General features: G+C 46.4%; 2 protein-coding genes across 3 annotated transcripts in view; one reads left to right on the top strand and one right to left on the bottom strand.

Annotated features, from left to right (window-relative positions):
• Nucleotides 1-17,611, top strand: part of VILL (villin like) — a 49,926-nt gene extending 32,315 nt beyond the window's left edge. The window contains exons 11-20 of the mRNA XM_035129295.3: nt 322-422; nt 2,483-2,620; nt 4,193-4,351; nt 5,341-5,520; nt 6,970-7,115; nt 8,309-8,453; nt 9,886-10,074; nt 11,332-11,403; nt 13,344-13,598; nt 15,955-17,611. Of these exons, the coding sequence (XP_034985186.3) occupies nt 322-422; nt 2,483-2,620; nt 4,193-4,351; nt 5,341-5,520; nt 6,970-7,115; nt 8,309-8,453; nt 9,886-10,074; nt 11,332-11,403; nt 13,344-13,598; nt 15,955-16,068 (1,499 nt within the window). The 3' untranslated portion in view covers nt 16,069-17,611. The remainder of the gene's footprint in view (nt 1-321; nt 423-2,482; nt 2,621-4,192; nt 4,352-5,340; nt 5,521-6,969; nt 7,116-8,308; nt 8,454-9,885; nt 10,075-11,331; nt 11,404-13,343; nt 13,599-15,954) is intronic.
• Nucleotides 17,612-18,248: 637 nt separating this feature from the next.
• Nucleotides 18,249-25,710, bottom strand: part of PLCD1 (phospholipase C delta 1) — a 59,499-nt gene continuing 52,037 nt past the window's right edge. For both annotated transcript variants that reach the window (XM_035129298.3, XM_035129297.3), the window contains exons 12-15: nt 25,378-25,556; nt 25,099-25,231; nt 23,009-23,158; nt 18,249-21,971 (exon numbers count right to left, since the gene is read on the bottom strand). In XM_035129298.3, the coding sequence (XP_034985189.1) occupies nt 21,883-21,971; nt 23,009-23,158; nt 25,099-25,231; nt 25,378-25,556 (551 nt within the window). In that variant the 3' untranslated portion in view covers nt 18,249-21,882. The remainder of the gene's footprint in view (nt 21,972-23,008; nt 23,159-25,098; nt 25,232-25,377; nt 25,557-25,710) is intronic.

The raw sequence follows: 25,710 nt of genomic DNA, 5'->3' as shown, positions 1-25,710 counted from the left end.
GAAATTTTCACTAAAATTCTGATTAATTTTCATAAGAATTTTTTTTTAAATGACAAACTGATGTGGAAATGTGGGGAGCTGACCTTAAACTTGGAAAACTGGACAACTGATTTTGGGAGTCACTCACCTCCAGTTTCCAGCCTTATTTTTTGCTTCGCCAAGGAAGCTAGAAATTTTTGAAAGGGGGAGCTCATCTGCTGTGTGCGAAAAAGGCTATGCACATCCTATAAATAGGCATGTCCCAGTCCTTATGACATATATTGCTTGTAGAGAACGCGTTTCAGCCAGGTGAGATAACATCTCTCTGTGTTCTATATGCAGCCAAAGTAGATCAAGTCAAATTTGACGTCACTCAGTTGCACGCGAGACCAGAGTTGGCTGCTGAACAGCGGATGGCAGATGATGCCTCTGGAAATGTAGAGGTGAGTTCTTCCCCGCCCTACCTTGATGCCAGATCCAGATTTTGCGGGGTTATTGGGCAAGACCCGACCTGGCCACAGTGATCCATGCGACGGTCACCTCCAGGCTGGACTACTGTAATTCGCTCTACGCGGGGCTGCCCTTGAAGCTGTCCCTGAAACTCCAGTGGGTGCAGAATGCTGCAGCAAGGCTCCACGTGGGGTCCCTGCCATGGGAGCATATTCATCCAGTGCTTTTCCAGCTGCATTGGCTTTCGGTGGAGTACAGGGTCAGATTTAAGGTGCTGGTTTCGACCTTTGAAGCCCTTCACGGCCTAGGACCCTCGTACTTACGGGACCGCATCTCTCGGTATGCCCCGCGGAGGACCTTAAGGTCCATAAATAGTAACACTCTAGAGGTCCCAGCCCCGAAGGAAGTCAGATTAGCCTCAACTAAAACCAGGGCCTTTTCAACACTGGCTCCGACCTGGTGGAACGCTCTGTCTCATGAGACCAGGGCTCTGCGGGACCTGATTTCTTTCCGCAGGGCCTGTAAGATAGAGTTGTTCCACCTGGCCTTTGGCCTGGACCCAACTTGATCCCCTCCCCCACTTTCCCTTTTCATTTTTCTTTCCATATGAGGCTGCATTTTAATTTTAATGTTGTATTTAATCTTGTTTTTAAGCTCTATCTTAATCAATTGTTTTATTTCTAGTGTTAGCCGCCCTGAGCCCAGTTTTGGCTGGGGAGGGCGGGGTATAAATAAAATGTGTTGTTGTTGTTGTTGTTGTTGTTGTTGTTGTTGTTGTTGTTGTTGTTGTTGTTATACATCATTGCCATTTATCACCTGCTGCCATTTATCTCATCATTTTTATTTATTCATTCATTGGATTTATATACCCCCTTTATCTTCCAAGGATCTCAAAGTGGCATCCATGGTTCCCCTCTTCCCCATTCCATCCTCACAACAACCCTGTGAGGGAGGATGGGCGAAGAGATGGTGACTGGCCCAAGGTCACCCAGCACCCGCTCCTAGCCGTCTCCTCCCACCGTTGTCTGGGCCAGTGCTGGGGCGACAGAACATGCAAGCAAGTTGCAATAGTCAGGAAGGAGGAGGGCCAGGGCCAGAGGATATTTGTCAATGGGTCTGTTACTGGGGTGCTGCAACCTCAGCAGGCTGGCTGGCTAGCATGCCTGCAAATTTCATCCAATTCTTCCAATGACAACAAAGAAGTTTCTAGGTGGTTCCGTAAAAAAAAAAACACCCAAAAAACTCACCACAACTGTAATGGTGCCCAACACGGAGACAAAACTCTGCACCTATTTGGCCAGATAGTAGCAATTTTCCTTGGGCATGAGAAGAAGCAATAGGCAGAAAGGGTCAGCCATTTCTACCCACTGCTGTTTTCACCAGCTGGGCCAAGAGGTCATCAGTTCTACGTGCTGTGGGACAAGGAGCAGCGTGGCCATCTGCTGGGGGTGAGGGCGGGGTATCAGCTGGGCCCCCATGATGAAGCTGACATATGGCTGGTATAGCTCAGTTGGTAGAGCATGGGGCTCAGGATCTCAGGGTCATGGGTTCAAGCCCCACACTGGGCAAAAGATTCCTACATTGCAGGGGGTTGAACTAGATATGGTGTTTTATAGCTCAACAGTTCTATGATTCTATGACATTCCAGTTAGGCCTCAGAAAGCCAATAGCCCACTTTGTATAGTCCAGCTGCATTCTCAGAGCCACCCAGGCCTACTTTGTCAACTATAAGCAGAACCTTGCAACATTAAGACTTTGATGCCTGAGTTCGCTTGTTTTCCTCTTCCCTCTCCCTCCTTTTTTCCTTTTGTGCCATTTCCTTTTTTCTGATTGTAAGCCCCAGGGGCAAGGTCTGTGCAATTTCTACCGAGTTGTATGCTGCTGTGGGATGTTTTCAAGCAGAAGAGCAGGGTGTAGACGCTTTAAATAAGAAACAAATAGGCACATTTCAGAGAACGAATATTGCTTTAAATTAGCTGGCCCAGCGTTTTCTAAACTGCGCACACCTCATCCCCACAACCCTGAATTCCGAACCCTGTGCTTCTCTCTATAGGTGTGGAGGATTGAGGATCTAGAAATGGCTCCGGTTGCTCCCAGGACCTACGGGCAGTTCTATGGCGGGGATTGTTACCTCATCTTGTACACCTACACAAAATTAGGCAGGCCTCATTACATCATCTACATGTGGCTTGTAAGTAATGGCTGAGATCAAGAGGTGTGGTTTCATTATTCGGCAGTGTCCTCTGAGAAGGTGAACTGGGCCTGGTGGAACACTGGTGTTTTTACATCTTAACCCTCCTGTTTTCTTAGTGACTTTCAGAATCGACCTACAGCTTAAACTGGAGAGCGCAGAGTGCTAGAGGCTGTTTTGGCTCCATATTGCAGCATACAGTTAAGGCTACCAAGCTGCCCAGAGAGAGCAGGGATTGCTCAATTTTTCATTCTGTTAAATTGTCAGATCCAATCAAATAATAATAATAAATATACCGACCATCTGGCTGGGTTTCCCCAGCCACTCTGGGTGGCTCCCAACAGAATAATAATAATAATACAGTAGTAATAATAATGTGACAAAATATCAAACATTTAAAACTTCCCTAAACAGGGCTGCCTTCAGATGTCTTCTAAAAGTCTGATAGGTGTTTATTTCCTTGACATCTGATGGGAGGGCATTCCACAGGGCGGGCGCCACCACCGAGAAGGCCCTCTGCCTGGTTCCCTGTAACCTCACTTCTCGCAGGGAGGGAACCGCCAGAAGGCCCTCGGAGCTGGACCTCAGTGTCTGGGCTGAATGATGGGGGTGGAGACGCTCCTTCAGGTATACTGGGCCGAGGCCGTTTAGGGCTTTAAAGGTCAGCACCAACACTTTGAATTGTGCTCACAACGAGTTGCATTTAACAGAGCACTAAGCAAATTGCTCCATTAGTCCAAATATTTCTCCTTGCATAACAGAATGCTCTCCCCCAGCCCCCTAAATCTGTTCTGGGGGTCCCTCAACCCTCCAGAGCTGGGGTAGTTGCAGTGGGCACAGGCGAGGGGAGAGAGTCCTGTTGCACTTGTACTAATCTTTGCACTAGCACTTGCAAAATTATTCTGTTGAGTGTACGTAAAACAAAGTAAATAAAAGCCAGCATCAATTTTCTTTAACACAGTTAAACCAAGGGATGAAATGTGAAATTGTTCTAACTGTATGCCACAGCTTTGCAGCAAATGCTTTCTTAAGACCTGCCCAAATTATCCGGATGCACCCTATGATACAAAAACGGCCTTATATCATCCAGCTCTTCTTCCTGCCTCAAGGACCAAGTCTAGTCCAAGCTAAACCAACTATTAGACACCCCACACTTCCCTGAGCGAGTCCCCTTGTGGTGCTGGGCAGTTTTATTCCCTCTGGGGTGAGAGTTAAGGGTGCTGGATAATTCTGTTGAGAACCGAAATGGGGACAGTCTTCCTCACTAGGGTGAGATGTGTGTTGTCCCCCCTATTTATTTTATTATAGTAATTGTTTCTTTTTTTAGAGGGGCGGGTGACACATTCCTTCGTTGGGGGCCATGCCTAAGCAGGCCACCACCCTAAAGGCTGTCATCTAGTTCCCTCTAAGTTATATTCTCCAAGCTTTACAAAGCTCACAAAACAGCCCTCCCCCCTTCCACCGTTTTTTGCTAATGCCACGTTCTCCGGTTTTGCAAGCCATTTTTGGTGACTCCTCCTCAGGTCTGAACAACACTGCATTTCTGAGGGTGTCTCCCTTGTTCTTCTTCAGGGCCGCCACGCCTCGGTGGATGAAATTACTGCGTGCGCCTTCAATGCTGTGGAGCTGGACAAAAAATACGGGGATGAGCCGGTGCAGGTTCGAGTGACGATGGGGAAGGAGCCGAGACATTTCCTCTCCATCTTCAAGGGGAAACTGATCATCTATGAGGTAGGCTCTCCCCGTCCAAAACCCACACCCACCAAGGGACCTCAGAGTCCCTTCTTTCTCTTGGAAATTGGTCCACCTCCCTTCCATTCCCTCCTTCCTCTCTCTTAAGGAGAGCAAAACTCCACATCTTTAAAACAAAAGTGGCTATAGTACTATTCCCCCCCAACAGGGCCTTCCTGGGGGTGGCTCCACAGTTGTAGAACTCTCTCCTTTCTCATTTGCTTGGCCCTTTCCGGGAGGCCATAATCTTTTTAAAGTTGCCTGTCTTTAACATACTTTAGGCGATCCAATTCAATATTTCCATGTGTCTGTTTGTCTGGATCCACTCAGTGCTTCATAGTCTGCTTCTTTTTCTATCCGTATATCACTTTGTGAGGGGCTTTACCCTGAAAGTAGTGGATGAAACAAACAAACATTTGATTAACATAGAGAAGGACCTTGCTGAATGTGATTCAATAGACTGTGGAACAGCAGCTGGGGATAATGTATCGATCTGTTACGTGTTCCTCTTCCAGATCATTGTGGAAAAGCAGTGGCTCAACAAGGAATTGGGCAGATCTGTCCGTTTCCATATCTCATTTTTCCAGTCTTTTGTTTCCCCCCATTTCTACATCAGATTACGATATTCTTTTTACAATGCATTGTGAAAATTTCAACAAATGTTCATGTTCATTTCTCTTAATGTGCAAAATCTTGTCCAATGTGCACACTGCTGCAAGGAACTTTTCCTAATAAAATCCATTTTTGTACACCTATTTTTACTGATATCTGTGGGCTGTTTTTTTTTTTTTGTATGCACTTTCCCCTGATGTACACACTTTCTTGTATACCCCTCTTGGCTGGAAGACTGCATCACCAGAAATGGGAGGCATGCAAATTTTTGCACATTGGTTCAGGAAGTGCAAATTTAGAAGAGTTTGCATTGAGATGCAAACCAAATGGATTTATTTCCTACCCTCCTGCTTCACAGACTGCCTTGTTTCTTTCAGGGAGGCACAAGTCGTGCCCAGAAGAGTGAGCCGGAGCCCGCTGTCCGGCTCTTCCAAGTGAGGGGGACAGATGAATTTAACACCAAGACTGTCGAGGTCCCAGCAAGAGCCTCCTCGCTCAACTCCAACGATGTCTTCCTTCTCAGAACCAACCAAATGTGCTACTTGTGGTGTGGAAAGGTAGGTGAATATTAGGGCATATGCTCCAGCATATTCCAATCTTGTGTCCCCATCCCCTAAAACTCCCACCATCCCCAGCAAGCTTGGCCAGTGTCCAGGGATGATGGGAGTTGTAGTCCAACAAAGTCTGGGGGCCCAAGGTTGAAGAACGCTGCTCCAGATGACCTGCTTATTGAGCCTTCCTTGCAGAGTGCTTATGTGAAGACTAGGTTGTATCTTGTCTTCCTTGAGAATTCGGTCCGATTTGTTTGCAGGGAGATTATTCAGACAATGGGCACTCGCAGGATGTTTATGCATCTTGTTAGTCATTTATTCATCCCACCCTTTTCTGATCCATTTCCCCTTCACTTTGCTAACCGCAAAAGGATCAGTTTCTTTTTTTCTTTCTTTCTTTTTGAAGTAGATTTCTTGCACTAGGGCAGTGGTTCTCAAACTTTTCCCCCCTCTGGGCCACACTTTCACAATAAAAATTTGCTCATGCCATGCCAAAAAAAAATTATCAATAAGAAATACAATGGAAAACAAAAAGAAACAACTTCTAGCAGTGCTTGATTTGTAACATAGAACATAACTACTTTATATTATGATCATGGGTAAAGCAATGCAGCTACGTATTCTGCAAATTAAAAAATATGTTGATACTATACTGAAATGTTTAAATGTTTTTATTATTGTCCTTGAACCTTCCTGCCATTCTCTCCTGCCCCACCTTTTGAGAACCACTGGGCTAGAGTGATAGAGTCCTTTACTCCACTTTAATTGCTCAGACCTACATTTCCCAGTATACAGAGGCACCCTGACTGTCAGGCTTCGGGGAATCGGCTTCCTCCCCCATGGCAGTAAATAAGAAGATCAAATGAAAGGAACATCTTACCAATTAGATTCTTTAATAATCACAGTGAGAGACAACAGAACACGTCTCCCTAGAAATGGCAGTGCTCCCAATTAAGGCTATCTCCCCCCTCCATCCCTATTAATCTGCGTCACTCCTACATCTTGTAATCTGAGCTTGTACCTTCTGTCCTTTCTGTTCTGAGACTTTCTGAGCTCTTCTCGACCTTGGGGAGAGCGGTGGGGAATGCTGTCCAATGACTGTGAATCCGTTAACCCTCTCTCCCCCAGTGTGTTTCTTCTTCTTCTAGCTGTTCCCTATCCAGTATTTCCCAGCTTCTGCCTTCTGAACTATGCCCCTCTGCAAACCACTGTTCCAAATCTACGCTGTCTTCCTGCTCCTGGGAAGATTCAGGATCAGGGAGAGGGGGTGGCTCCCACCATTCCTCCTCAGTGCAGCCCTCCTCAGCACAGTCCCTGACACTGACTGAGCGCAGAACCCCCAATTATGTGAAGCAGGGCTGCACACCCTGAGTCCCAGTTCCACAAGTGTCCCACCCTTTCCCTAGCGTTTTGTACCGACTCCTCATTTGCTCTGGTTTTGTGCTGCCTCTCCAGGGGTGCAGTGGGGACGAGAGAGAGATGGCCAAGAACGTGGCCGACATTATCTCCAAGAGGGACAAGCAGACCGTGCTAGAGGGCCAGGAACCAGCGGAGTTCTGGGTCGCGCTTGGAGGAAAAGCCCCCTACGCCAGCGATAAGAGGTAAGAGTTGCCCGGTTCCATAGACCCTTCATCGAATGGATGTGAATAAATCTGAAAAGAGCATCAGGGGAAGCACTGGAGCTCAGCGGTAGAGTATCTGCCTTGCATGCAGGAGGTCCCAGGTTCAATCCCCAGTATCTCCAGGTAGGGGTGGGAGAGACTCGCTGCCTTAAACCCTGGAAAGCCTCTGCCAGTCAGTGTAGACAATACCAAGCAAGATGGGTGAAGGGTCTGACTGAGCATAAGGCAGGTGTCTATAGCCACAAATGCACATCCACAGACTTGAGGTTAACACAGCTTGCCAGTGGCAAGGCAGGGGATAAAAATGCATATACAATAGGAGCATGTGTGTGTTTTGGTGTGTGTTTTTCACAGCTCATAATGCTGGGTATCCAGAGTAATATACAGTCATACCTCGGAAGTCGAACGGAATCCATTCCAGAAGTCCATTTGACTTCCAATATGTTCAGAAACAAAGCTGCGGCTTCCAATTGGTTGCAGGAAGCTCCTGCAGCCAATCGGAAGCCACGGAAGCCCTGTTGGACGTTCGGGTTCCAAAGAATGTTTGCAAACCAGATCACTCACTTCCTGGTTTGCAGCGTTTGTGAGTCAAAACATTTGATTCGACTTCCGAGGTACGACTGTACTTTTCCCACCAAGGCCTGATGCCTTTGCAAAAAAAAACCGACAAGAAGTCATTTGAAATCTCTCATTCCGATATCTAAGCCGATAAGTCAAGTGTATAGATAATTTGGTGGCAGGACACCCCTCACACACACACACTTTGTCACCTCTTAGAGAAAGAAAAGTTCTACCTTACCACTGGCCCTCATCACCCCTCCATTTGTTCTTTTAATTCAGACTGGTTTCCTGTTTCATATTATATTTCTTTGACATGTTCACTTCGCCTGAAAAACAGAAACTCATTTTTATTTTATTTTAAAAATCCCTCATGCGACAAACGCTTCTTTGGATCGCTAAACAACATTAACCTTAGAACATACAAATCTACGTCCACGAATGGGAGATCGGCATCCTGATTGGTAGCGGTTAAGAGGCCGACAGCTCACTTTCTTTCCTGCTTAGAAGTCAGGAGCCGGACCTCTAGTGGTTAGAATCAGCGTAGGATGTTAGAAAGGGGCGCGGCTTCATCTCACGCAGAGTCTCTCCCTCCCCAATGTTGCACCGTCCAGGTTCCAAGAGCAGTTTGCCCAGTACCAGCCCCGCTTGTTTGAGTGCTCCAATCAGACGGGCCGGTTCATCATGACAGAGATTGTGGATTTTTGCCAGGATGACTTAGACGAGGATGACATCATGCTGCTGGATACCTGGGAGGAGGTCAGTGGAGATGAGCGAATGCTTCCGCAGAGGAGTTTTCCAAGCGTGCTGCTGTCACTGCTGCGGGTTTGTGTGCATGCCTTGGGCGTGGATGCAAAGCCTCCCTCCAGAATGAACAGGGCGTTCTTCTCAGTAATAAATACCCGTCACTCATTGAATAATATTAATTGTCTAGAACAGGGATGGGGGACCTCATCTGGCTGGCTGGGCCAGGTCCTTATCTTCCCTACCCCCTTTGCACCCACCCGTCCATCACTTGGTGTCACAATGACATCATGCAACGATTGCTGGAACTTCAGGGTATCTCACAGGGCTTGCAATGAGCCCTGTGGGGTGATTGGAAGCACCGTTATTCAGCAAGCTTGAAGTCTCCAGCCATTAGCTGCTGGTGGTGACTTCAAGCCTGCTTTCTGCAGGTGTCGTTTGTTCCATGAAGAACTTGGTCCTGCAGCTAATTCTCCTGTTTATATAAAACTTCCTAATTTACATTTCAAAATATTCATTTAAACAACCTTAAATCAATGACTTCCCTTCTCCTCTTTCCAAAGCTCATTTTGCATATCATACATCCCTGTACATGAACTAAACCAGGCATCCCCAAATTGCGGCCCTCCAGATGTTTTGGCCTACAACTCCCATGATCCCTAGCTAACAGGACCAGTGGTCAGGGATGATGGGAATTGTAGTCCAAAACATCTGGAGGGCCGAAGTTTGGGGATGCCTGAACTAAACCATTCAGTAATCCATTGTTACATCCATCAAAACTCATTTACCCTGTTGAATTTATCTTAATGCTACCAGCGTTTTTAAATAAACACAATTTCCACCCATATATTCAGTAAACATTTCCCAGTCTTCTTTAAATGTACATTTTTCTTGTTCTCTTATTCTGTTAGTTAAACCAGCAAGCCGCTCGTATTCCATCAGCTTAAGTTGTCATTCTTCTTTAGATGGGACCTTGCTCGTTTTCCATTTTTGGCCTAACAAAACACGGGCCGCAGTAGTGGCATACATAAATAATCTTTTTTGACACCTGGGAATTTCCCTCTGAATTATTCCCAACAGAAAGGACTCTGGAAAATTATTTTTAAACATTTTTTTCAATTCATTATATATCATTTCCCTGCATCTAATTCTCTACCTGGCATCACATACGACGTCAGGTGTGGGGCAAGTGGGCCTAGTTAGTGGGAAGCGAGCCAGATTGGGGAAGAGTTTCCACAGCCTTTTTCTAGGGCAGGCATCCCCAAACTGCGGCCCTCCAGATGTTTTGGCCTACAACACCCATGATCCCTAGCTAACAGGACCAGTGGTCAGGGATGATGGGAATTGTAGTCCAAAACATCTGGAGGGCCGAAGTTTGGGGATGCCTGTTCTAGGGGGGGAAATGACTCTTCCTCTTTCTTCTCCACCTCCTGTTTTCCGCCTGTAGATTTTCCTTTGGGTTGGCAAAGCTTCCAACGACTATGAGAAGAAGGAGTCCCTGCCCTCGGCCAAAGATTACCTGAAGACCCACCCAGCGGGAAGAGACTTGGGGACACCGATTATTGTGGTGAAACAAGGTCACGAACCCGTCAACTTCACGGGCTGGTTCACCGCTTGGGACCCGTACAAGTGGAGTGTAAGTAACCGCAAGCAAAAACATCTCTGCGCTGAGGCCATAGTTTGGTAGCCTGTTTTTAATTCCACAAAAAGTTGCGCATTTCAAGAGCTCTCTCTCGTTCCACTAGAAACTGGGCTGCTCTGCCTCAGCTTCTGTGACACCTGAGCTGGAAAGCCAATGAGAGCCAGCAAATCAGTGACTCCTCCCTCTCACCCAGACAAGCGCCATGACAGCAGAGCAACACGTCTACCATTTTGCTGCGAAATGATGCTCACCCAATGTGCATGTTCACTAGAACGGGAGTGGGCAGCTTTTTTGGCCTGAGAGCTCGGTCCAGAACTGGACCGTACACTGCAGGGCAGTTTAAACAGGTGGGCAGCGCTACCTGCCTGGTATCATATGGTGCAGTGAAGGTTGGTCCATCAGGGCAAATGGTGCACTGCCCTGTCTTCTTTCTTCTTCTTTGGCGATCCCTCGTAGCCGAGTCAGATTGTCTTCCATAAACACAGTTTTAACAATGAGTCCGTAAGTGACTGTGGAGGCCAATTCTGGATCCACACGTCCTTCCACAGTGGAGACATTGGTTTCTAGGTGGGAGTTGATCATGGTGTGGATTTGCCAAGCGTGCCTTCCTCTTAGCACGTTTCTCCCTTGCGTCCTGAGTTCGAGTTTCTCCAACTGGAGTGCTCACAGGCCAGTGTTTCCCAGTTGTCAGTATTTATACTACATTTTTTAAAGATTTCCCTTGAGAGAGTCTTTAAACCTCTTTGGTTGTCCACTGGCATTATGCTTTCCATTCTTAAGTTGGGAATAGAGTTGCTTTTGGAAGACGATAGTCAGGCATCCTAACAACATGACCAGTCCATTGAAGATGTTGAAGAATCATTGCTTCGACACTGGTGATCATTGCTTCTTCCAGTACAACTTCAGCTGCTTCCACCTGCCTGCCTCCTTCCTTACAACCAGCCCAGAAGGTGCCCCTGCCTCTCAACTTCTTCCTCCTTAGTCTGTGTTGCCTTTGCAGAACTCAGCAAGGAGGAAGGGGAGGAAGGGGACAAGTAGAATTTGTTGGCTCTGCCTGCTGTTGACTCTGGCACCACCTACTGTCGGCCTCCTGCCTTGCAGCCCCTTTTGCCCCAATGAGCACCAGGTAGCACTGCTTAAGTGCTGATTCGGAAAACAAGGTCTCACATAAAGTTGCAATCACTTTGCTCTTTGGGTAACTAAGGCTTCCTCGCAGATCTCAGCAGCAATTTTTCTTTCCTTTCCTCTCAGGATGGCAAGTCCTCCTACGAGGAGATTAAGAGCAGCTTGGGAAACGTAGCCACCATTTCGGAGATCACCGTGGTGAGTAAGCCCAGGGTGGAAACTGCAGCTTCCTTGTGCAGAGGTAGCACCCGTCTCTTTACAGCAGGGGCCGAAAACATTGTCAATCAGTGGGTGGGGCCGGCCACTTGTCAATCACCTGACATCACAACAGTGTCAGGTGACTGGAATAATAATAATTTATTATTTATACCCCACCCATCTGGCTGAGTTTCCCCAGCCACTCTGGGCGGCTTCCAACAGAACAGAACATTAAAATGCAATAATCTATTAAACATTCTTTCCAGCAGCACCTTAAAGACCAACTAAGTTTGTGCATGCACACTTCTTCAGATACCAGTGCACATGAAAACTTCTTCAGATGCATGCACACGAAAGCTCATACCAAAATAAAAAACTTAGTTCGTCTTTAAGGTGCTGCTGGAAGGAATTTTTTTATTTTGTTTCGACTACGTCAGACCAACACGGCTACCTACCTGTAACTATTAAACATTAAAAGCCTCCCTAAACAGGGCTGCCTTCAGATGTCTTCTAAAAGTCTGGTAGTTGTTTTTCTCTTTGACATCTGATGGGAGGGCGTTCCACAGGGAGGGTGCCACTACCGAGAAGGCCCTCTGCCTGGTTCCCTGTAACTTGGCTTCTCACAGCGAGGGAACCGCCAGAAGGCCCTCAGCACTGGACCTCGGTGTCCGGGCAGAACGATGGGGGTGGAGTTGCTCCTTCAGGTATACTTCAGGTAAACCTCTTCCTTTGTGGGTACAGCTTGAGTTGCGACTGCATGGGAAGGTTCCTTGCATGACTGGCTTGCATCAAGTCCAGATCCCAGCTGGCTTACTGTGAGCACCAATTAGCTGGCCAGCACTTTGAGCCAACCTGATTCCGCCAGGGTTAGGCTGTGCTAGGGGGCTCCCCATCGACAACTCACCATTCAGGCCCTGCCAGCAGCCACGTGCCATTTTAGGGGGTGAAATTCAATTCCCCCCCAAATTTATTCAGTGAAGGGTCCTTTGGGTGTAAGGAATCCAAATTTGCTATTATTTTTGTGACTGGACAACATTTATCTCGGTGAGTCTACATTTCATGAAGAAGCCCATAAACTACCTTTGGAAAACCAAATAATTCTAATTTTACCTTCTGAAAATGTCAGGTAACACTAAATACTGCTGCTGTTACTACTAAATATATAATATTCCTGCAAGTACTAGGCACTTTTAATGATTTCTATGCAATTGTACACACATTTTACTTACCGAGCAAAACTAAATTGTGCTAATTTAACCAAAATATATTTTGAATCCCCAAGCCATGTTACAACTTCTTAGCACACCTCATTTTTGGAATTTGTAAATTGAGAAATTCAATATGTGCCCCTAACGCTGTACAGCCTGATCAGTGTTAATAGCAAAACTCACTAGCCAAGGAACCATCAGAGACACACTTTAAAGGTTCCCAGTTGTTCATTGGCCAGATGGGACAGGTGGGTGTGGTTCTGGGGAAATGACCTCATTGGCCAAACCTGCCGGGCTGATTTGCCCCATGGGCCAGAGGTTGCCCACCATTCCTTGACAGCCTGAACTTGTGTAAAGCAAAGGGGGCCTTAATGTAAGCACCCAGTGGCACTCAGGAAGCAGAAGGTCCCAGGTTCAACCATCATCTCCAGGTAGAGGCTGGGAGAGACTCCTGGTCTGAAACCCTGGAAAGCTGCTGCCAGTCAGTGTAGACAACACTGAGCTAGGTGTGGCTCAGTACAAGGCTATTTCCTAGGTGCAAAAGGGTGGAGGAAGAAGCTTGAACTTCACTGCCTACCGAGGGCTGGCTCTCACGTCTTGCCGAAACCTGAGGGCCTGCTGAATGTGGCAAGGAACTTCTGATTGGCCAATGCTCCTTAGCAAGGCATGCTTGCCCCATGTGAAATGTGCAGAGTGCCCTCCTGTTCACGGGCTTTTCCTTTATTTTGGCAGGACCTTAAAAATGCCAACTTGAACAACAGGAATGCCAGCAGTAAGCCTGCCACCAATTCAGCCGTTTTGGAGACTGACAGGAGGCCGCCAGTACACCAACCGCCCTCCAGCAATGGTGGTGGCGGCGACAGCGGCAGCTACAACAACAACCCCACCTCCGTGGAGACCAATGGGACTGGCGCATATCACAGAGATGCTTTGATCAACAAGACGGTGGATGACCTTCCGGAGGGAGTGGACCCCACCAAGAAAGAGGTAGGTGAACCCTCCCTGAATATTGTTTATCATTGCCACGGCACTTGCTGATCGAGCGGCTCGCTCCCTGGTCATTTCTCACACAATTTTCACCCAACTGCTGTGGCTAACATCGCTGGCACGGGAAGCAGCTATGTGAAAAGGGCAGCTCACACGAACAACACAATGAGGCACTTAAATGACACATTTAGAATAGAATAGAATAGAATAGAATAGATCTTTATTGTCATTGTCCCCTTGCGGGAACAACGAGATTTCTTGGTTGCTATATCAACTCATGTCAACTCAAATAAGACACTCCACATAAATTAAAATACTAATAAGCGCAATACAATAGAGAACAATATAACAAATACAGTGGTACCTCGGTTTACAAACACAATTGGTTCCGGAAGTCAGTACTTAAAATTATTATTATTATTATTATTATTATTATTATTATTATTATTATTATTATTATTAAACCTGAAGCGTACTTAACCTGAAGTGAACTTTCCCATTGAAAGTAATGGAAAGTGGATTAATCCATTCCAGACAGTCTGTGGAGTACTTAAACTGAAGTGTGCTTAACCTGAAGCGAACTTTCCCACTGAAAGTAATGGAATTAATCTGTTCCAGACGGGTCCGCGGAGTACTCAACCTGAAGCGTACTTAACCCGAGGTATGAGTGTAATTGGTTCCGGAAGTCCGTACTTAACCTGAAGCGAACTTTCCCATTGAAAGTAATGGAAAGTGGATTAATCCATTCCAGACAGGTCCACGGAGTACTTAAACTGAAAATACTCAAACCGAGGCGTACTTATACCGAGGTATGACTGTAAATAAGATGACTTCAGAGTCCAGAGTTTCCATTTAAGGCCAAGATTGCTCTAGGAAAGAAACTGTTCTTGAAACTGTTCTTTAAGTGCAGTCAGGAGAGGGTGCTGGGAATAAGTCACACAGGATAAGTGAGGCTAACGTTTTATTAAAAGGAACACGGTCTGCTCGGGAGTGCCAGGCTAAGGAGCACAGCAATAAGGTAGGTCTTGCACCTGTGAGTCAGTTTGGAAACCGAAGGTCTCCTGATCTTGCATGTGAGAGACATTAGGACATTAGAAGATGCCGTGCTGGACGAAGAGAGAGGCCTTTTGAGTCCAGTGTCCTGTTTCCTAAGCAGGCATCCAGGTGCTGCTGGGGACCCCACAAGCACCATATTAGCCCTCCCTTGCTGTTGCTTCCCTATAATTGGTTTCCAGAGATGTGCTGCCTCTGAGCACAGAGAGACCGCATGGTCCTTGTGAGTGGTAGCCACGCATACGGTAGCTTTATCCTCCATGGCCACATACCTAATCCTCTTTTAAAGGCCCCTGAGCTGGTGTTTAGGATGGTGAATGTGCCGCAATCCTTGGTGTGCGACAGGCTGAAATTTCGTGCCACCCACTTGATCTCAAGAGAGAGGTTAAAAAGTGGTTGGAATGCAGATTGACCCTAATGTTGGTAGTTTCCGGCCCCAAATGTATATTGGAAGCAAGTATATTAGGAGGGTTAGGGATGCGGGTGGCGCTGTGGGTTAAACCACAAAGCCTAGGGCTTGCCGATCAGAAGGTTGGCGGTTTGAATCCCCGTGACGGGGTGAGCTCCCGTTGCTCGGTCCCAGTTCGAAAGCACATCAAAGTGCAAGTAGATAAATAGGTACCGCTACAGCGGGAAGGTAAATGGCGTTTCCGTGTGCTGCTCTGGTTCGCCAGAAGCGGCTTAGTCATACTGGCCACATGGCCTGGAAGCTGTACACAGGCTCCCTCGGCCAATAACACAAGATGAGTGCCGCAACCCCAGAGACGGTCACGACTGGACCTAATGGTCAGGGGTCCCTTTACCTTTATTTTAGGAGGACCCGGTATGTGTCTCTGCTTTCTTTATCCACTAGGTGGTGCTGTGTATTATTATTATTATCATCATCATCATCATCATCATCAGTGCTTTTTTCCCTAAGAAAATATTTAGGGTTACTCTCATTTTCACTTAAGAAAACCACCGTTTTATAGTTCAATTTGGGGAAAATAAATACAGTAAATGGACAAAATTACAGTACAAAGATTCACAAAATGTTTAGGGATATGCGTACTCCTGCATACCCCAAGAAAAAACCACACTGATGATGATGATGATGATGATTATTATTATTATTATTATTATTTCATTTATTCATTCAAGTTCTATACCACCCTTCCTCTGTAGATCTCAGTGCGGTTCACAACATAAAAATACAAGATTTTTTTTTTTTTTAAACACATCATAGAAACAAGAGCAGAACGAACCAGTTACCCCTCAGGCTTCTCCTCTCAGTTGTTTCCCTTTGCTCTCACTCTCTTTGCAGTACTACCTGTCTGACGCAGATTTTTATGACATCTTTGGGAAGACCAAGGACGAGTTCTACCAGATGCCCAGGTGGAAGCAGCAGAATGAGAAGAAACAATTTGGACTCTTTTGAGCAAAGGAGCTTTCGGCCTGCACACCTGCTTGCCGGCTGGCTGGCTCCTTAGAACTCATTTTGGGATAACTCCACGGGTGTGGGAGGAAGTGAGCCTGGATAAAAGGTGCTTCCCTCCATCATTGCCCCCACTATGAAAAAGGACTATTTAAAGACCCCACACACACACACACACCTGTCTTGAAATCAGTTTTGTCAAAGAAAGGCTTGGTAGATTATTTCCTTCCCCCTGCACCTGAGCGCCTGAAAACGGCAACCTCTTTTGCCTGCCAAGCTTTTTATAATTTATCTGTGCGGGGAGAAAGTTCCTTGCATTTGATGAGTTTGGAAATTCAGGGGTTCCACGTGAAGTTGTAAGCTTCAGGCAATGTTGAAGGGGAATGAAAGACTGGCCTCTAGGGCTAATTCTGGACCCTTTGGAAATTTGGAAGGGGGGAAGTCTCATTCTCTCTCTCTCTCTCTCTCTCTCTCACACACACACACACACACACACAACACACACACACACTCCTTAGTTATGCAGCAACTGGCCTCCAATCTGAAGGCATGGAATTGAATACCCTGACCCATCCTTTCCTCCTCCTTTGTAAATAAAGCAGTGCTGAGTGCAGTTGCCTCAGGTGGCAGATGGTGAGGGGCAGGCAGCAACAGCAAGATGTCGGGAGGACAGACGCCCATACGTTGCCCTCTGGTACGGTGGAGGACCATTTCCGCCCCGTTGCTTCTGGATGGCTTCTCTCCATGAAATTTGAGAGGACAGCGCCACCTTGTCCTTTACCTCAGGCGGCCATGTTTTGGGCTAGTCTTATTCCTTGTGCTCACAAGGACCCCGGAGCATCCGTCTGGGTGCCACTGGAAACAAACGTTGGGCCTCTGCTCTCACTTATTTTCTTTTCTCTCTCTCTTATGAAGCCAGGATTGGGAAGAAAGGCAGCGTACCAGTGGCCTCATCTGGGGCCAGGGGAAATTGTATCGCTCACGTTTTGAAGCGTTTTTGGGATTTTGCGTTTTAAGGGGTATAAAGAGGAGGAACCCCACGTGAACTGTCTGGGGTCACAGTCTTGACTATAGTTGCTAAGTTTATCATTATTATACTGCCAGTCAGGCTAGGGGTGAGGTGCTGGTGGAATAACCGCTCTCATTTCGCTGGCAAATAAGCATGTGAGGGATTTGGGTGAATATCACAATATGATGATCAGTATATGATGAAGCTGCCTAGAGAGTCTTAAATAATGAGAATTGTAGATCTTGGGCTTAACGTTTGTGGTACCCTAGATTGCTCCGTGAATGTTTATGGTACCCTAGAAGTGTAAGGTTGCACCCTGAGGGCTGTAACTCCACGCTGCTTTTCTCCTCAAGGTTTAATGGCACCTTTTCTCATCCAAAGGCCTCAAAGGCCTTTCAGAGAAAACATCCAGAAAAAACAGCGCCAGTGGCAAAGGAATTCACAACATTCCTCACAGTTTCCATCACAGCTACCTGTGGCCATTTCACATTGTTCACTTCTGTGCCATGATTTCGAAATAAAAAAAATCAGTGACCAGCGGCGTGCGTTTTTCATAAATCTACATACGGTAGCTTCACTTGGGACGAAATCAGCAAGTGAAATTGGGGCGCTCCTGTTTTGTCTTCCATTTTGCCCCCAAGAGGAAGGACTTGTGGCCGACCCCACCATGGTTTATCGTGTGGTAGAGATCCTTGAATGACTTTTCGCATCTTGAATGGGAGAAGGAACCAGTGTCTGGGTAGGAGACCCTGACATGGAGGTTAAAACATACATAGAGCCACAGTAATAGTTGCCAACCTATTTTGGCCAGCAGGCCCATTTGGACTCTTGAGACGTTGCTGTGGGTGTCAGTAACAAAATGGCTGCTGTCAGGCATAATACAAAATGGCTGCCGTGTCGGAAAGAGCAGAAAATGCTCCCACCATCATTGGGGGCGGGGGGGGGGCTCTGCCATGCTTGCTCAGAAAGCAGTTTCTTGAACCTCTCCTCTGTTAAGAACAGGTGGGAGGGTAGATGTTCAATCCTGCCATTCAAGAAAAAGTGAGCATTTGGGGTGGGGGCAGAGTTCAAGGTAGGAGAGCTTGCGCTAAGCCAGTTTAGTTGGCTATGTGCAGTTACACATCAGTTGAACCCAGTAAGAAAAATAAATAGGAAAAGATGAAGCAGAGAAACATTCTTTTTTTACTTTTCATTTTAATCGCAATTAAAAAATATATTATTTACGGTATATCGTACTCTTGTCAACCCTCTAAATCTGTAGCTTTAAATTAAAAAAAAACACAATATAAAAGTTTTGTTTGCAGAATGATTGGGTTATATCTCGCTAAGCCGTACTAAAAAGCAGATCCGCTGAAATAAAGGGACTTTCATTAGCTGCGCTCGCCAGTTCCAATGGGTCTACTCAACAGTATGACTGACATGGGATATAACCCATTTAGGGAAGATCCACTGTCATGTCAGGGCAAGAAGTGGGAGCGTTGGTGGTGTTGGGCAAACTATTTTTGTTGTGTAAACAACAGGAACACAACAGTACAAGACTGCAAATGATAGGCTGGCAGGGGGTTGGACTAGATGACCAATTGGTCCCCTTCCAACTCTATGATTCTATGTCTTACACCAGCCCAGGCTCCCCATTGGATTCAGCTATTGCATTATGACTCTGCCAGGGCTCCACTTATGGCATATCTGTTAAAAGTCAGCTACAGTTGCATCTCAACCATCGTCCTTTTTTCTTTTCTTCAAGTTACCACCCCATGATTGTTTTCTACACAAACAGAATAAGGCTGGGGCAGTTATAAGGTCCCAATCCTTTTTTTAAAAAAGTGCTAGACCAGGACCTTACAGTTACCACAATAAGGCAAGGTGTGACTTTTCTATTGCAAAACCCCAGGTGGAAGTGTTTGGGGGTAAGAGGCAACACCGTTCAACATAGTGCCTTGAGAAACAAGATAACGTTCGCCGTAAGAGACAGAAAACGTAACGGCTTTTAGAAACCACCTTCCCGTTTAATGGCAAAGCCTAACCCAAACCAAGAGGTTATGTTGGGTTAGAGACACATGGATTTCCATGACACAGGATGAGTTGGTGTGTGTCTCCAATGAGGCCCTGCTCTAGAACAATGCAGACTCCATTTTGCGGATGAGAGGATTGGAGGTGGCGGCCATTTTGTGAGGAGGCCGGCCAAGTCTCGAAATTCACACTGAGAGGTAGTGAAAATGGTTGACTGACAAATGAACGCCTCGATCCTGTCAACTTGATCACAGATGATGCTACCCTGAGGGAGCAACTCCCTGCAAATCGAGGAATTCAAGTTGAGATCACAGATTCTCTCGGATCACTTTCAGGCACATCTGCTTTGATGTGGGACTGCAAACTGGCCAGTGCTGTTGACCAATTCTTATGTCTAGAAATGAAATCAGGGGCCTTTGGCACTTGGCAACGCGCCACAGTATAGGCACCTAAGTCTGAAGCAAGCTTTGGGCCTGTTCTCATGAGATAAGATTGCGTGTAAATGAGCCTTCAGCCTCCACAGGTTGTTTAAAAGGATTCTGCTCAGTGAAAAGCAAAGGTTCTCCTCTCTTTTCAATCTGAAGTGAGTCTTAGAGGCTGGGACCACATATAAAATAAGAGGATTTGGTACGACATTGTCAGTAGGATAGCATTTTCACAATTTGCTATAGAACACAGTGTAACATGCAGCAAAGATCCAGAGCCATTTAAAACTCGTAGATATCACTGGGAGAATTAGGTACATATTCAAGTCTTTCCCACTGAAATCAACAGAATCTGGCTTTAGGTGGATTGAGGGCATGAATTCTGTAGTATATCTCACATGTAATGTAAAAGAGGCACAATGGTGGCACAAAAGGACTCCGATTCAAAGCTTTTTGATGCGAGGTTTTGTAAACTCTCCAAAAGTTTCTAGTCCTCACCAATTCACGGAAAATCTTTGATACAATTGCATCATGTTCAAAAGCAGTAGTAATTCAGAACCAGCTGGGGGAAAACCTAATATTTGAAACAACAGAATGATCATATTTTGTATCAGTCAGTTTCTTTCAAGCAGCTGAATTTGCTAATGTTGGGATAAATTTCCACAGGCAACAATCGTTTTTCGATAATGGCCTATGAGACTGATTAAACCCCAGTCTATATCCTCACCCCCTTCAAATTCAGAACAGTTCCCAAGCTACTAAGAAAAGTGAGGGTGTGACTGGTTGCTTTCGCCTAAAAATAATGTAATACAGTAATTAATTCTAAAAAGATCGAACAAAATTACAAAATTTACAAAAAAGAAAAGAAAAAGTAGCATCTAGCAAATTCACAACGTGATGATTGACACACTTGCCTCAGCTTCTAAAACTGAAAAAGCCCAATGCCTACCCTGACACTGTTTTGGGAAAGTCCGAGGACAGTGCTTACGTCTTAATGTCTAAAAAAATACAGTATATTTAAAAAATCACATTTTTAGAGTTATGAAATCCGGCTGGGAGTACATTGCTAGTCTACTGTACTGCATCAGAAACACAGACCATAACACTGACCCAGAAAGCAGCTTCTTGAGAATCTCTTGTTTCAGTCAATGGGTAACTTACCAGTCCTTACAACTTGAAAGAAGGTGAGCGATGCCCAGTTCAATTTCAGAAGTCGGAGAAGTTGCAAAGGAGGGGTTTTGGCTGCTGCTAGACGCAGCATTAAACATTGCACAAGTCAGCTTAATTTGAATGATTTACACACAGTTTGCAGCACCCAGCAGCGGAATGCGCGCTTTCTTAAAACTGTGTGTACGTATGGACACGTCGTTCAAGAACTTTCCTTAGCTTTCAAAATTGCATCGCAAACCGCCTTTACGCTTTTCAGCTTACCTTACATATCGTAAGGACTGGAAACTTTAAAAAGTGAAAACCCTGAAAGGTGACGTCAGGAAGAACTGGCGCTTTGCTGCCCGAGTGCGCAAGGCAGTCAGGAACCATCGGTCATAAGGGAGGAAACAGAGGCATGGAAACAAGCGGAAAGGACACAGAAGTGGGGAAGCCACATCTCGGATCTGACTCAGAAGATGCCTGAAGCTAGTGCTACAGTCCAGATGAGGTCTTCAGAGACAACAAAGGGGGGGGCAGTGGCCAGTGTGTGGACCTCCCAGCCTTAAGGGACTGAAGTAACAATCTCCCGCGGCTGTCCCTGTGCTTCTCTCTATGATTGCAAAGCTGGTGCTTCTTCTCCTTTCCCCCAGAAACGGCAGGTGGGATAAGGAGCAAGGGTCAGCAAACTTTTTCAGCAGGGGGCCGGTCCACTGTCCTTCAGACCTTGTGGGGGGCCGGACTATATTAAAAAATAATAATGAACGAATTCCTATGCCCCACAAATAACCCAGAGATGCATTTTAAATAAAAGGACACATTCTACTCATGTAGAAACACGCTGATTCCCGAACTGTCCGCGGGCCGGATTTAGAAGGGGATTGGGCTGGATCCGTCCCCCGGCCCTTAGTTTTCCTACCCATGGTAAGGAGGATAGCCCAGCTTCCCAACCACAACAGAACATGGCATTTTATAGGCACTTGGAACAGCACTTCTCCACGATGCTTTCTAAACGCAGCAAGGCGGCTGGCACAACGACCTCTGCGGTGGTTGGCTCGACTCATCTGTCCACTTCCTGCTCTCCGGGGATGTTGTGGAGATTCCACATCGGCAAAAAAACCAGGGTAGTGTTTGAGGTCTCTCTCTTCCCAGCTTGGTAGGCAGGTTCATTTGGAAAGGGATAGCAGGGACCTCCCCCTTGAGCGGTCTGAGAAAATTGTCCTTTTACTAAGCATCCGTAATATTGATGTGCACAAAGAGCGTGGCAGAAGGGTACTGGTCTCCATTCTTTGTCAAGAGATGAATGTGGCGATAGCCTGGAGATTATCAGAGGGGGAGAGAGAGAGAGAGAGAGAGATGTTACATCAAACATTGTGGTGTTCTCTTCACTTGGTGTACAGTATTTCAATAGCTGGCACTGGGAGTGGCGACAATCAGACTCACACATGCCAGGGGGACCGGAGGATGCAACATAGAGATGGGGGAGAAATTCAGTTTTAACATGGCCTAATTCTCTCTTTCCAAAACAAAACACAACCTGGAAAAAAACAGATAGCCTTCGAAACCTGTACATCCCTGAATTCTGCTATGCAGTTCTCCAGCCACAAATCTGCATATATTAAGAGAAAGTGTGCTATAAGCTGGCTTCTCTGAAGGCGGCCAACTCTTCCTCTTATACGTGTCACCAATAAAAATTCAGAAAAGAAGTGAGGTTTGGATAATCAGGAATTTGGGAAGCGCTGCCTGATCTGGGCAGTAGAGGGCGATGTGCTCCTATAAGACACCTGGGAGGTTCCTAAACTGTGTGGTTCATCTGTTGTTGCAGACCCCTTGAAATTAACGAACCCAAGTTAGCCATGTTAATTAACTTCATTGGGTCTACTCTGAGTAGGACTAGTGTTGGTATTACGGCCCTATCCCTTGCATTTCAGCCCACAAGCGAGCTTATTAACCCCAAAATTTGGGAATCCCTCCAAACCTGTGTCAAAGTTTTGCAGTCATTTTGCAGCAAAAAAACCCACATTTTGCAGCACGACCCCCCCAAACTGAGTAATTGATACATCAAAGCGGGGTCCACACCCAAAAATCCAACATTGATTCACTCCAAACCGGTGCCAAAGTTTTCACTGCAAAATGACTGCAAAACTTTGGCACCGGTTTGGAGCGGATGCAAAATTTTGGGGTTCGTAGTTAATGAAGACCTCCCAGCCATACTGAAAGAGACATTACACTTAAAAGGGAGAGAGAACTTTTTAAAGAAACAAAACCCAGTTGTTAGCTGGCCGAAGAAACTCCCTGTTACTCTAAGCTTCAAATGAAGAGTTGCTTTGAAAGTTAAGATGGGAAGACTCACCTTGCTTCAGACTTGTGAAGGGAGTTGTGAATTGCCCGATAAAGTCATTTTTGGTCGACGCGTCAAAGTCTTCCACCATGAAACGAACCAGAGCGAGCTGCGGGACGTCGATGTCAAACTCAAACACTTCATCCCATCTGGGGTTAAAGCCTGGCAAGGAGGAGAGAGAGTGTTAGGTGAGGAAGGAAGAAAAGACAAACACAGGCAACACAGAGATGTACAAGTTTGAACATCTTTCCGGTAGGCTAGTTCTGTAAAAGATGGGAAAATCTGGCCTCGTCCTTGATCGATAAAAAAGATGCTCAGAGACTCGTTTTTCCTTCTTTCTCTCTCCGTCTGAGCTACATCAATAGAGTGGTGTTCAAGAGAAGTATTCTGCCTTGGTCAGACCCCACTGGGAGTCTTGTGCCCAGTTCTGCACACCACAAGGATGTGGACAAGCTTGAGGGACATCTAGGAATCTCAACTAAAGCATCCATGACAGGTGGCCATCCAACCTCTGCTTAAAAACCTCCAAGGAAGAAGAGTCCACCACCTTCTGAGGGAGTCCGTTCCACTGTTGAACAGCTCTTACCATCAATCATGAATCTCCTTTCTTGTAGCTTGAAGCCATTGGTTCGGGTTCCACCCTCCGGAGCAGGAGAAAACAAGCTTGCTCATCTTTCACCTGAAAGCCCCTGAGATATTTGATGACTAACTTATCTCCTCTTCTCCCTGGTGTGTAAGCTTTCCACATGCCAAGGAGATTGTGCCATAGTGGGAGTTTCCAAAACAGCAAACCCCTTCACCCCAGTGTCTTGCAAGGTGTTATAGCCTTTTGAGAGGACTGTACCACATGCATGCCTGCACACTTGAAAGGGTTTTCAGTTGGGCTGAAAGCCATGCAGTCCATTGTGCAAAGTTGGGAGAATATACAACCAAGGCTTTCGCCAGCTATTGGTAGTTTTGGATTCAGGACCCCTTTCCCCTTCCAAGAAGCAATGAAAGGCCCTTTTGTAAGGCATCTTGGAGAAAGAAGAACAGGTTCAGCTTTTTCCTTCGCTGGGAAACAAATGAATAAAGCCGCTATTGAATCTCCATTTACCCAGCTACAGCAAGAAGAAAGAGCCTCTCCAAGCTAGGAGCCAAGGGGTTTGTCAGAGTAGCAGCCCAGAAGGCATGGCAGCCAAAATCTTGGTCCTTTTTTTCAATCACAATGCAGCAGAAACACTGGGCTGGACTTTAAGTTCATGGTTTCTAAGCGCCTTGGTGTCATGGACTGGTTGAATGCAGAGGAATGGTGGGAGGAATCAGCTGGGGAACCCCCAAGGGAAAAAGGCTCAGAGCCCAGGGAGTGGTGGTGGGACGACAATGAGCAGTCAGAGGGAGAAGACTGGGAAGAGGAAGTGTTGGGAACTGAAGAGGCAACAGGGTTTAGTGAGCAGGAAGAGGCTGTGGCAGAGAGAAATCCAGAATGAGAGGCAGAAGCTGAAGCAGGAGAGGAGGAGTCCAAGAGGCAGTGATAAGTTCGGCTGGTGAAGACTCACAGGGGTCTCCTCCTCCTACTGTGGCAAGCTCTCCTCTCCCCTGATCTCCCAGAACCAGAAGAGTCATGAAAAGGGCAGAGGTGAAGTTGGCTTCACACAGGCACGGTCTCCTATTGCTTGGGGAAAGCCCTGAGGAGGTGAGGACTTCCAGTCTCAGCAACTGATTTTCATGGAGGAAGACCACTAGGAATGAGCGGCTGCGCTTATTAGGCCTGACACTCAATCAAGCCTGTGGAGATCGTGTTTTTGCTAATGAAGAGCTAACTCCAGCTTTGAACTGTGTGATTACTGACTGGGGGCTGCTGAGACATTTGAGGACAATGTTGCAAGGGATGTTTGGAGGCAGAAAGTGACTTGTGTCAAAACTGTGAGCAAATGTGGGCTTGAAGAAGGACTGGGTGAGAAATAGGGAAGTAATTGAGAGAGAGCTGGGAGGGAAGGCTGCTATGAGCGAGAGGCACAGATGCCACCCGATCAGATTAACTGGTTAGTTTAAAGCAGGAGATTCCAAACTATTCCTCCTTGATTTCTCAGGAAACGTCAGAAGGAAACCTCTCCTCTTACCGTTGTTGTCAATGACGGTGGTTTGCTTCTTCTCATTGTCCCTCTGGATGCCGTGGATCTCGATTATCACCCTGGGGTCCACAATAGAGTTTTGGCTCTTGTTCACCTTGGGCAGTTGCTGGCCTGTGATGACCTGTATGAAAGAAAGAGGGGGGCAATGTTTGGGTCTTGAGTGCCCATCATGACTTGGAAGCCTTCCAGTGGACAATAAGGTACAGCACTGGGACACCAACTTTGGACTTCAGAGAAATGCTTGTAACCCTCGTTTCCAATTCCTACCTTCACCTGGAGTTTCTTCCGGGTGCACCACGGCCCTTCGGAGATGGCCTTGGGGTTGAACCTGGACTGCTCGTCCCGCAGAAATTCCGGCTTTAGGACGTACCCACAAAAGCCGTTTTCCTGGAATCGGCCTTGGTAGACATCCATATCGGTTCCCTTGGACTGAAAATTCAAGGCAACTGGGGGGGGGAGAGAGAAATACGTACAATTAATTGGCAAATTATTATTTTCAAAGGCAATGCTTCAATTAGGTGTGTATGATCATTAGTAGCCCTTAACCCACTGAATGGGGCACGAAAGCAGATTTACAGAACATTGTCGTGTTCTGGAAAA

The sequence above is a fragment of the Zootoca vivipara genome, chromosome 11, assembly GCF_965207765.1.
Source record: "Zootoca vivipara chromosome 11, rZooViv2.hap1.1, whole genome shotgun sequence".
Taxonomy (NCBI): Eukaryota; Metazoa; Chordata; class Lepidosauria; order Squamata; family Lacertidae; genus Zootoca; species Zootoca vivipara.
Note: the sequence above shows the minus strand (reverse complement) of the source record. Positions and strands in the feature narration are given on the sequence as shown.